Here is a 13158-nt window from a genome sequence, read left to right as displayed (position 1 = left end):
ATCCTCAGTAATAGAAACACATTACAAAATGTTCCATGATAACAAGCAAGAGAAGCAACTGAGAAAGCTAGTGACCTTCACAGCTCCTGTCTGGTCAAGTTCCACGCCTACAGCTTCCAAATTCAACCTCTTTGTATTAGGAGCCCGACCTGTAACCAACGAGCAGTGACTAATGAGAGAATCTTTTCAAGGGTAAAAAACGAAACTGAAAAAATAATAAAGAAACAGTTTAACCCCATAGTAATTATATGTAGCTTTATAAACTAACAAGTGTGGTGGAAAAGTAGTAGAGAATCGATTCACCATCAGTTGCTTCACTATGAACTAGCTAGTACTTCATGGAATAATATAAATAGATGGGGTAATGCCTCGTGAGTTGGGGGTCTTGTAGGGTTAGAGTGTGGAAATTCACAAGGCATTGGGGAAGTTTTCTTATCACACTAGATTTGTGGTGGGAGACTGTTAGGATTAGATTTTGGCATGATGAGGCTCTCAAGGAACTTTTCCTTGATGTATACAACATTGCATAAGCTAAAGATGCTTCTGTAGCGGACCATATGGAAATATCTACTCAACTTATCAGAGCAACCCCTGAATGGGAGATAGATACATTTACGACAATCTTTAATATACTATATTCCACTAGGTTGAGACAAAAGGGTGTAGACAAGTGCATTGAGCCCCTGCCCAGAGAGAGGTGTTCAATGTCCCCTTTTTTTATATAATTTCCTGACTCCTCATAACAACCCCTTCCTTCGAAGAACATTTGGAGGACTAGGGCCCTTTCACAGGCTGTGTTTTCTGCTTGGACAGCCTATCTAAACAAGATTCTCACCATTGGTAACCTATGGAAAAGATATATCGTAGTGGTTGATTGGTGCCATATGTGTAAGAGTGGGGAGTCCGTGCATCTTTTTTTACTCCATTGCAAAGATTGCTAGTGCACTGTCAGTGACTTCCTAAGATGGATTAGTTTGGCTTGGGTCCTGCCCAGAAGAATAGTGGACCTATTTTATTCTTGGAGAGGACTAGATGGCAGCCCACAATCGTAGCTGTCTAGAAAATGGTTCCTACTTGCAAGTGAAATGAATAATAGAAGTTTCGAGTAACGTGAAGGAATGCTGAAGGAGCCCAAAACTATCTTCTTCAACATTCTCTTCCTTTGTGAGAAACAAGTGGGAGAAATTATAATTTTTTTCCTTTAAACCCTTCATCTTTAGGTGGTCGTTCATACTTTTGCTTCTATCCCTAATTTTCATGATTTGTTTTCTTCTTCTTTTTATTGGTTAGATGTATCCCTTGTTTACTTCCTGTGTACTCAGGTTTGCACCCGTTTTTGTGTTTGAATAAAATCTTAGGAAAAAAAAAAAAACTGAGTAAGCAAGTAAAAAACCATACAATACAATATTATCACCATGCAGGCATGCTCCAAGTTTTGTGAAAACTTAAACCTGTGCAGGTTTGTAGCAAGGTATAAAAATAACAACTGATTGCGATTATTCCAACCAGTAAGTTTTTCACAAATATGTGTAATATCTCAAAACTCTCAAATTATTGTGACAATGTCTAAGGTTGCATTTGCTTCAACATAAAATGAGAAAATAAGAAAAAAAAAATTGGTTGAAAAAATTTATATGAAAATCATATGTTTTCCGTTGTTAATGGAACATAAAAGATGTGCCAAGAAAATTTTCAGACTTTTATTGCTATGAAAATTATTTATAGGCCACCATCCACCCTAAAGCATCATGCAACCATTTTCTTGTTCTTCAACTACCACAAAACTGTTGGAAACCGTCCAACCCCGACTAACATCTTGTCCCAAATGCTTAATTCTTATGTACATGAAGATGTTATCGAGGTGGGATTTGAGTAGGCCAAATCACTACTGGGCGAATCATGACTAGGTAGGTCGAAAAACTTCATTGAAGAAAAGCAAATATCACTAGGAACTCAAACTCAATCAACCAATATGCCTTAAACAATTACCAAAGATCTCTGAGCTCATTGATTCAAAGTGACTTGTAAATTAAACTGGGTTTGTAATTACCAATGGCAAGGAGTACAACATCCGCAGTCAACTCTTCCCCTTGATCTGTGGTAACTTTTATGCCATCCTCTGTTTTAACCAACTAAAATTAGAGAAATAATAATCAGCACAATGGTAAATGTGAATAAAAAATGTGTCGGTCAATGTAATCCATAAAAAACTAATTTTATACCTGTGTCAAACATGTCCTTGGGTGCAAATTAATTCCCCTGCCTTCAAGATTTCTCGCAACCACTGCTCTCATCTCATCATCGAAACCTCTGCCAAAGCATTCAGAAACGGTTGCATCAGAAACAGAATGTAAACAAAAAACGAGAGTGATTGTGGTTCAATAATTCCTGGAAAATCGCTTATTTAAGAAGCAATGAAATGGAATAGGAAACATAAACTCCCCATTATTACACAAAACAGAAAACTTCTCTAAAAAGCTGGACTGTTACAAAGAGGTAACATAAAATATAAAATTTTGGGCTACTTCTCTTTAGGTCAGGGAATACAGCAGGAAGCAATTGACAGGGGGATGCCAGGGCAGATGCTTCCTTTGCCAAAACCAAAACCTCATACTACTACTCAAAAGCAAAAGAATAGCTTGAGAATCCCCTAAATCAGACAATCTCAAGATTTATAATTGGTAAATTGTTCATTACTATAGGGTTGATCATTTCCATTTTCAGAAAATTTTAGTCAACTCTTTGTCTCTCTTTTTTTCTGGATTTAATGCTAAGAGTCCAAGCTGAGTTTTATGTATTTGAGTTGACAAAAATTAGTTGCCCAAAAGATTCAAGAGTTTAGTAAAGCAATAAAAGTTTTGATAACCTGCTTCCATACCCACAGTTCAGAGACTTGTTCCAGGAACATTTGACCAAATATTTTTCACATGCTTCCAGAACCAAAGACTTGTTCCAAGAACATTTGACAATTTCTTATACCCAAGAATAGATAATTCACAGCCTAGGGTCTCAAAGTTGAAGAGAGTCTAAAATTTTTACAACCTTAAAGGAAGTTCCTTTCTGAAACATAGATCCACGGTCAGACCCATCCCCCTCCATATTGAAGCGAATTCGACAGAAATGTACCTGATGACATCAAACGATGATCATTTTAAAACACTGAGAATGCACAGCTGAAGAGCAATACAGAATACAGATTCAGAGATAGAGATAGAGAAAAACCCTCCCCCCACTATCACAGCACGCTTGGGTAACTCCTCCAAACTCAAAGCCTCGTCAGAGGTTATGGCTAACTCCTGCAATTATAAAGAAAAAGAAAGTGGGGAAAAGACAAGGAGAAAACACAAACAAATAATATTAGATCTACAATTATATTAAATGCTTCAATGAATGTTAACTTAAGTAGTCTATCGATTAAGACATTGAAATATGTAAATCAACAGTTGCAAGGATGGCCAAGCACTTCAAAGATCAACTCCATAAATCTAACTGAGAAAATTAAGGTACAAGACTCAGGAAGTCCAGGAAAAGGTACACAAAGGTGGTTAAGCAAAAGGGCTCATTGAAAAAACCATAAAACTAAAGCTTCAAAGAAAAATCAAGAAGTTGGAAAAGAAGGTTGAAAATCAGTTCAAGAGAACCTATTGCACCTTCTATGTGATCAATATCACTTGGACTTGTAGCAGCACAATGCATTCAATCATGCATTATACAAATACCTATCAACCAAGTAGCAGAAAACTTCCAAGAGCTGTGCTAAACATGGATACAACTACAGCTTAGACACACCATACTAGCCTCTTTTTGTTTCTAGAGTGAATTAGGTATTTCCTTCCTATGTACTTGGGCTTTGCCTATTCTTGGTAATAAAATTCCCTTATTAACTATCAAAAAAAAAAAAGACACACCATATGCCACAGGGCTAGAGTCAGGGTGAACTGGCACATGCTAGAGATGCCAAAAACTAAATAAGGTTTTTAATGTTGAGAACTTCATCCTTTTGAAGGAACACATGGTTGACACAGTTTAAACATGTGAACGTGCATCCATATAATATGATATTTTTACTTTTAACAAGAGTCATTAAACAAGCATCCATCTCGAAGAATTTTAATCATAAACAAAAAGGTTGCAGCCCAAGTACACAAGAATACAAGAGGAGCACCTAACTAGAAATATAAAAGAAACTTGACCCTTTTTGGCTGGGTTAGTTACTTTGACTCTTTCAAGCAAGATTTCAAATAGGGTTGAGTGAGTTCATGTATACTTCCTGTATACTGGGATAATATTCCTTTCTTTTTAATAAAATTTATCTTGCTTATAAAAAAAAGAAAAGAAAAAAGAAACAGAGAGAGAGAGAGATTTCAAATAGCTTCCTCTAGTTATAATTTAAACAATTAACCCCACAAAAAAAAAAATGATTTCATTATCGTTTGTGGTCCAGTCATTAATTTGTGTTAGCTGAAGTGGATAGCCATGACATAACAATTAAAACAAACACTTTTGTTCTCATAACAATTTTCATTAATGTTTCACACATGCTTGGTAAAAAAAAAACAATTTGTAAGATATCCAATATGCTGAAAACTAAACATTTTGGTAAAAATTGGAACTTCACGGTTAGAAGAACTTGGTTATTACCCTGTTGTAATTTACTTATTCAAAAAAGGTTTATAGATGGGACAACAAATTTATAAGGGAGTGGTTGGGAACTATAGAACTGGATCAAACATGGATGCCATAACTAGTTTTTAAACTTTGGGGTTTCCTAGATAATGTAAAATATGGACCTGTTTCTTAGTGCTTTTTTTTTTTGGCATTCAAAACAATTTTGGATATATCATCCATAAAACTAAAACATGATTACTGTGTACATCAGACAAAATGAATATATATTTTTTTTATTGGCACCGGGTGTCCGGAACAACGTCCCGACTAATCCCGGGGGTGCATAGGCTCTCGGCAAGGAGTTTCCCGCAAGTGCACCTCAGGTAATTCAAGGTGAAAATCTCCCAATCCAATCCAATAGCCCCTAAAGATTGTTTGCACCCAAGGGGATTTGAATCTTAGACCTAGGGGGAGCATATCCCAAGCCCAAGGCCTTTACCACTTGAGCCAACCCCTGGGGCTGATGAATATATTACCAAAACCAGTTCTAAGTTGAAGTAGATTTTTATTTCTTTTTTTATGCCGAGCTCAAATGCCAGGCATGTAATCCGATTGAGAAAAAAATTGGATAGTGAGATGAGATGGAAATTTAATATCATTATTATTTACTTATATATAAAAAAAAAAAAAAAAAGATTTTTCCTTTTAGGGTCCCAAATTGAACTAGTCTATGGTTTTTCAAAAACCTAAAAGGTCTTTTACAATGGAAAATGGAAACATATTTTTTGAAGTACATTAATGAGTAACGGTACCATAAAACAACTTCAAAATTCCTTAATTAGGTAATATTTAACTATTTCAGCCCTTGATAAGATAGCATTAACACAACTACAAGGTAATCATACTCAGGTGTCTCTCTTGTATATGTCCTGTCATGAGCTATGCCTATTATTCTTATCAACAAACTATTTACTGCTAAAAAGAATATTATGGGAGAATGTTAATAACCAAACTAAAAAGTACAAACCCAGTTCACATGAGCATTTCACAATTCATAGATGCCATAATTTTTTTTTTTGATAAGTAATAAGAATATTCATAGATACCATAAATGAGATCTACATTAATATTCTGAACAGAATAATACACAGAACATATACAAGAATCCTCAACTTAGAGTCTAGCTGCACGGTGTGACCAAGTACTTCTTTGTTTTGATAAGATAGAGATCTTCCTGTGTATTTGAGCTATACCTTTTGGGTTTTTTAATAAAATTTTCGTTTACTTAAAGTAAGTAGGGATTTATTCATATTGTCTCTTTTGCGCCTTCTTAATTAGGGCATATAGTTGTTCTTGTATTTGTATCAGGCTTTGCCTAATTCTTTGATCAATAAAATTTGTTTACTTATCAAAAAAAAAAAGTAGCGATTTATTTGTATGAAAAAAAGGGTGAAACCCTAATACATAGGGAATATACAAGAGAAGCACATAGCTATTGATATTAAAGAGGTCTAGAAAATTCTTGAAACTGAAGCTGGAAAGACAAGTATGTTCAGCCATCAAGTGATTCAGCGTTCTGAAAACTAATGGAACTAGTGCATATAACTTACTTGTTTCTTTTTCAGGTTCCTAGAATGTAATTAGGTGTTTTATTTTGTATACTCCGTGTACTTGGGCAATGCCTATGTCATTCTCTCCAATAAAGTTACTTTGACCTCTTAAAAAAACGTTCTGAAAAATAATGTACTGAATATGTTTACCATATTGAAATAGAATCAAAGCAGAAATCTACCTGGCCAGGAATATCAGGCCGTTGAGCCCTACTGCCAGTTGCAATCAATACGTGCTTAGCCGTGTAGCTCAATTTAGTGCCATCTAGTTGTGTTACCTCAACTTCATTAGGACCAACAATTTTTCCCGCTCCTTCAAATATTTTAACCCCAGCATTTGTCAATAAGCGCTTGTAAATTCCATTTAACCTGAGTATTTCTTCTGTCTGAAAGTTTAAAGCAAAAAATACAATCACAATAGTACTATTATAAACAATTAACTGCATATCTAATTTCAAACTATCAGCATGACTTAAACTAATAATTGGAGCGATACGGAAGAATATTCAATAACGTGAACAAGAAATTAGTGTCCATGTTCCCACAAAGAAAACAAAAATCACCTAACTAAATTCCATATATCCTTTGCCACTAACAAGTCCCCCCCCCCAAAAAAAATAAATAAATAAATAAATTACAAGTTATGTTGTATGTTTTAAATAATAAATAATTTGTCTAAACATGCCCCTTACATGCTAAGACTTGAGATCAAATATTTAAACCAGAAAGAATTAAGATTATACTCCATCCTTAAACACCCATCGAAAGAAAATCTGGTTCGCTAGCCATTGTCAAACATCCCTCAAGAGTAACTACTATATATTTTCTGCTGAACTGTTAAACTCCGGCAAAAAAACTAGAGAATTCTAAGAAAAGGGAATCAGACCAAGCAAATAGCATTAATCAAGACAAATTATCATTTCCCTTCTTCATTGAGACTACAATGGTTCAACATTGCTAGAATAGAAAAAAAACCAAGTTATATAACACCACAACAAAACTTAGCGATCTAGCAACCACCAATTCCACTAACAAGTTTTCCAATGGAGGCATTTATGGTTATCCTAATTAGGTTGTAAACGTGAACAGAATCATATAACAAGATACACCATGAATCTTTGTTTAAAAAAAAAAGGTACCTTCTTATGCAAAAGTTTCTTCCAGTTGAAGTCAATTTTCTCATTTAGCTCCCACCCAAAATTCCTGGAATCCTACAAAGCAAAAAGAGTACATTAATCATGAATAGCACACAATAGACCAAAAGAAAAACTCAGTACATCACACTAAAAATGGGACAACTTTTTGTCGGTACTAACGCAAGGAACAACAATCTGCCAAACAAAAATTTCATTCCCCAACCGACTTTCTAGAATAGATTGAAGCCAATCTATTGCTAGATAGATCCAAGAACCAATGAGTCTTAAGGCACAGATCACTGTAGGAGTATCAAATAGCTCAAAACTAATTCCGGAGGTCAAGTTCTCGCATGTTTTCAATAAGTAAAGATAATAAACCAAATTTCAAGAAAACTTTGAGCTTGAGCCATGTCAATAGAAAACTTGATAAATTAACAACCTAGATGCAATGAGATGATAACAAAGGAAGACTCCCACAGAAGAAAACTCTCACAAAATGTTTTCTTCATTTAAAGTTCTGCCACTTGAAAAGGAGTAACAAGCAGAAGAAAGTATGATTCCAACAGTTTTTACTCATGTATTCTCAAAACACTTCATGTACTACCGATACTGGATCACATTCTCACCTCAAGTTCACCACCATAAGTAGCTGCATACACCAGAATCTTCTTGGGAACACAACCACGAAGGACACACCTAGAAAACCAAAAGATGAAAAACATGATGTACACAAGCAATTTTGCTGCAGGAGTGCTACTCTCAGAAGGAATCAATCATCTCTTTTTATCAGAAAACACGTCATCCATATATAGTCTAACAGGAAAAAGGAAAGTTCTGGAATAAACTAATTATATATTCAGATGATCTGTTACCATACAGCCAGACACAAAGTAGAAGTCACTACATATTACCAACAGGTCTAATCATAACTCTATCAAAACTATTCATGCTTCACTATAGTTATGTTGATGTACTAAAAAGGGTAGCAGAAACTAAATAGTCTATTCGATGTTTTTCTCAACAGAAGTTGTTACTCTGAATAAAAGTAATCCTTATTCAATGAACCGATGATTTGTAGGTCATCAAAACAATATAAATGATGAATTGAAACTTAGGATTCAATCGACCTTTTTGGTAAGATATCACCCAACTTCTTCCATATAATTACTCTAATTTAGACTACTGAATACAAATACCACCTTTACAATCAAAATGAACATCCAAATTAAGGAATACATCAATAAAAAAAAAAAATACAGCTCAGAAAAACTGATTTCTCATTTAGTTTGTGACTCAACTCGATCACTAGCATAAGGAAGAAGATCACCCAATGGTTCAACACTTCTTTTTTATAAGATAATATTGTGTTAAGAAGAAAAAAGGTTGTTAACGTAGTACACAAGAAGTATACAAGAGATCCCCCCCTATGTAGGATAAGGGAAAAGTGCTAGCAAATCCTAAAAAGAAGAAATGGAGAAATTTACACTGTTTTGGACCACCATCCAATGAAAGAGGGTGTAAAGGAAAGAAGACTTAGGCCTGGTTTGGGCAGTAAGTTGAGATGAGATGAAAGTTGAATAAAATATTATTAGAATATTATTTTTTAATATTATTTTTGTTTTGAAATTTGAAAAAGTTGAAATGGTTATTGTATTTTGTTTGGAAGTTCGGAAGAATTGTAATGATTAGATGAGATGAGATGAGATAGTTTCACTAAACAAACCAGGCCTTAGGGTTCGTTTGGCAACACAACTGTTCTCAAGTATTCTCAGATATTTCCTTCCCAAACATCATTTAAGCACAAAACATTTTTCAATTTCAAATCAACTTTTTCATCTAATCATTATAACTTTTCCAACAAAACACAAAAAACAATACTAATTTTTCAAATTTCAAAAGAAAAATTATATTCAAAAATTATATTCAAACAATTTTTTAACTTTATAATATTTTTATTCAATTTTTTCTCTCCTTTCCCAAAACCCAATAAAATATCTTAATTCAAACCATTTCACTACTATTCACAGATATACTGAGATATTGTAAGTATCCAAACGGACCCTTAAGCTCTGAGAGCACTTTCATTGGATTAGCTAAAAGTTAAATCCAATGAGAATTTAACTATTGAACCATAAAATGTATCACATTGGAATAGCTACATTCCAAATATTTGGAATATAGCTATAATAACTTCTAAAGTTATTTCCAAATTTGAAAGACACTGTTTATTTATCAAATCCATTTTATATCATTTGTTTCTCTCTCCCGATATCTCCATCAATGTCTTTCTAGTTTCTATTTTTAATCCATAATTTAATTAGAATATAATTGTTAATTAATATATAATATTATGAATAGTAAAATATGGTAAAATAAAATAATTTCATAATTAAAAAAATTAAAATATTTTTGAAATTGATATATTAATTTGAGTTAGTGAAATATTAATTTAATAAGAATATGATTATTAATTAATATATAATAGGTAGAATAGTAAAATATGATAAAATTAAATAAATTAATAATTAAAAAAATTAAATATTTTTTAAATTATTAGTTATTTATTACTATTTTAAATAAATGTATAATCTAATGTGGAGATTTGATGTGAATAATTAAAATCAAATTCATCTTATATTATTTTATATTATATAATGAAAAAATAGTTATTCCAATATGGAGATTTATGTGAATGGAATAGCTAAAAGTCAAATTTCTCTTATATTCATAAAAAATGTCCTTTAACTTTAACTAATCCAATGAGAGTGCTCTGACATTAACATCATATTCTTCAAAACTATGCTCCTTTCTTTCTTGCCAAATACACCCCAATAAGCAAGAAGGGAGCATCCTCCACGATCAAGCGCATTGATGGCTACCAAATTGACCTTTCCAACATGCTAGAAAATCTACTACTCGAGCAGGCATCATCCAATCATTCCTAAATTGGACAAAAACCATATTCCATGACTTGCTAGCAACCTTGCAATGCACTAGAGGGTGATGAACATATTCTTCATTTTAGTTATAAATCCGACATCGGTTAATCACAATGATGCCCCACTTCCTCATGTTGTCTAGGGAAAGAGTCTTCCTTAAAGCTACTGCCCAAGTGAAATTTACTCTAGGGGGCCTTTTGCCTCCAAATGAGCTTTCGTGGGAAATGATCCCTAGCCAGGGCACGCACACAATGTAAACTGATTGTACTTTGAGCACTCCTTTCCTAGATGACCCCCAAATCATTTTATCATCATTGTTACCTCACAATTCTCAAATACAACGGGTCAAGGAACGATAAGAAGAGATCCACCACCCAATCCTTAGCCTCCTTGAAAAAATCAAGGCACCATAAAAAAGAGTCTGAAGGTAGTAGGTAATTCTCTACCATGTAAGCCTCCTTGGAGTGACCAATAATGAATAATCATGGGATAGTGTCTTTTAGAGATTGGTCACCACCACCCATCCTACCAAAAGTAGATCTTGGACCCAAGTACAAAGGGAGTATATAAGAGAGAACACCTAATGGAATAATTCTTTCCATGTTAATTGGTGACTGAATGAAAAAACTTTGTGCATTCATCACCCTCTTTAAGCCATAATGCCCTCGACTTATGTCCCTAACAAATTTTCTCCATCAGGGTTGTCCTTCCCAAATCACCAATAAGCACCGCCTTCCTTGACTTCTCTTCTCCACTCAAAATCATATGAAAATAGACACATCAGCTAAAAATGCAATATTTTGGTCATTAAGAAATGGTAAAGCCCTCGATATACAGTGAAGGCCGATGGGGAAAATTTTTTCCAGCATCTACTATAGGAAGCAACACCCTTACATGACATTATGCGAGCAAATTAGAACTAATATAATATTTTGCACCAGCCCACATTCTTAATCTTTAAACCTACTTAATTGAGAGATTGAAAAATAGATAACCACAAAGGTGTAAACATCTCACTAATCCGGCATCCAATTTGTTAAAATACCAAAAATAAGGGGAAATTACATGGTGATTTTTTCTGACGGAGCATTAGAAAATGGGAAACGGGTAAATTGCTATTGCAACTTGCAACTAATGCTCTATTCCAATGTCATTTATCGTGCTATGTTTCAATAGGTCACTGATTGTATACAAAAGGTCAACCAGTATTGTTAACAGTTTTTATTTTTATAGGTGACAAACCTACTACAAACTCAACAACAGAGCAGTTTTAGCAACGCCCAATACAAACCAAAAAAGTAAAAAACGAAAATCAGGAACTGTAGTGCATAGATTATGACTCTAGGATCACAAAGATGGCTAGGGCAACCAATGAAAAGAGCATTGAAGTTAAGAATTTTTATCAACTCACGTTCCACCAATTCCTCCTTCGACGTCTGAGCTGATTGGATGAAATGGAAGCTCACAAATCCCAACCTTGCAACAGTATTACAAACGTGATTAGGTCATCATCTAGAAATCAAACGCTTCTCATGAAAGAATAATGAATATGACAATCAAGGTAAGAGAACGCGAAGATTTGGATACAGCTAAAAGTATTTCCACGAAAATTTAAAGAATTCAGGTGCATTACTAACACCTAAATAAGCAACAATAAGACAAAAAGGCAATCAAGAATATCTTTCAAAATAAGCTATTACTGATTCTTTTACATGTGATGAAAAAAAAACTAGCAAACAAATGTGAAAACAGAAATTTGAATCACCCACTGACTATATATGTGATTCTGCAATCAATGAAAACAAAGCTATCAAGAAAACCGCATAATAAGACAATCTAGAAGAAATTATCTTCTTGTTTAGCCCTCAAATAACCATAATTATGCATTGCTTCTTCCATATCCTAAGTCTATACCTTGGCTCCATAATTAGCAGAAAATCTAGCCGCACGGACGCCACCACTTCCAGCTCCAATGACAAACAAGTCAAAGTCGTAGTGGTTTTCCTCCGCATTAGGTTGGCTCACCTCACCATCAATAAGCATCTTTCTCGCCATAGCTATATACACAGAGATCATAAAATCAAAATTTAATTAGCCCAGTAAATAAAATAGTCTATCGCTCTGTTGGCTGCCGGAAAGCTGATCGGTAGAGAGAAAAGAAGAGAAAGCTTCGAATATGACGCAATTTGTCGCTTTGGTTGAAAAAAAACAGAGAACTGCTCAACTAAGACCAATCAGTTGCTCGAATCTAAATTCAGCGTTTCCCCGGGTTTAAAAGTAAGCAACAAAAAAAAAAAAAAAAACGCAGAAAATATTAAAAAATAAAAGGCTTATCAAATCCTCCCATTTCCCCACAGCTTTCTACGAACCAAACGGATCCTTCCATCAAAAAAAAAAAAAAAAAAAAAGGGAACAGAAACGTCGACAGAGCGAGAGCAGATGATACTCTGCAATAATGTAATGAACAAAGAATGGACCTCCGAAATTTAAAAGATCGTGGAAGTTAAACTCGGAGGTGGCAAATGCAAATCAGTAGTAGCAGAGCTTAGGGCTATGGAGTCCAGTCGAAACGATTGTGTATTATCGCAGAGATAATAAATTTTTCTAAGCTTATTGACAGCGAAAGAGGTTTACTCCGGCGATTCATAATTTAGGTATGGGATTTTAGATGTTGCGTTAAAATTTAAATAAAATATTATTATAATATTATTTTTATTTTAAAATTTAAAAAATTATGATAATCATATAAAATGAAATAATTTGATTTTCTATAACTAAATTAATCCTTCGTAATCAATCGATAGCGAGAACACAGATAAAAGGGAAATGCTATGCATCTGCCAACACCGGCACACACTTCACATC

General features: G+C 34.0%; 1 protein-coding gene across 1 annotated transcript in view; it reads right to left on the bottom strand.

Annotated features, from left to right (window-relative positions):
* LOC118348891 (glutathione reductase, cytosolic-like) overlaps positions 1–12941 on the bottom strand; it is a 26223-nt gene extending 13282 nt beyond the window's left edge. Inside the window, exons 1-11 of the mRNA XM_035691448.1 lie at positions 12771–12941; positions 12208–12350; positions 11705–11769; positions 7981–8050; positions 7358–7429; positions 6401–6604; positions 3223–3296; positions 3043–3126; positions 2223–2310; positions 2051–2132; positions 26–149 (exon numbers count right to left, since the gene is read on the bottom strand). Coding sequence (XP_035547341.1) covers positions 26–149; positions 2051–2132; positions 2223–2310; positions 3043–3126; positions 3223–3296; positions 6401–6604; positions 7358–7429; positions 7981–8050; positions 11705–11769; positions 12208–12348 — 1004 coding nt within the window. The 5' untranslated portion in view covers positions 12349–12350; positions 12771–12941. The remainder of the gene's footprint in view (positions 1–25; positions 150–2050; positions 2133–2222; positions 2311–3042; positions 3127–3222; positions 3297–6400; positions 6605–7357; positions 7430–7980; positions 8051–11704; positions 11770–12207; positions 12351–12770) is intronic.
* Positions 12942–13158: the final 217 nt, after the last annotated feature.

This window comes from Juglans regia, chromosome 7 (genome assembly GCF_001411555.2).
Source record: "Juglans regia cultivar Chandler chromosome 7, Walnut 2.0, whole genome shotgun sequence".
Lineage (NCBI taxonomy): Eukaryota > Viridiplantae > Streptophyta > Magnoliopsida > Fagales > Juglandaceae > Juglans > Juglans regia.
The sequence above is the reverse complement of the archived record's forward strand: the minus strand, read 5'-3'. Positions and strand labels throughout refer to the sequence as shown.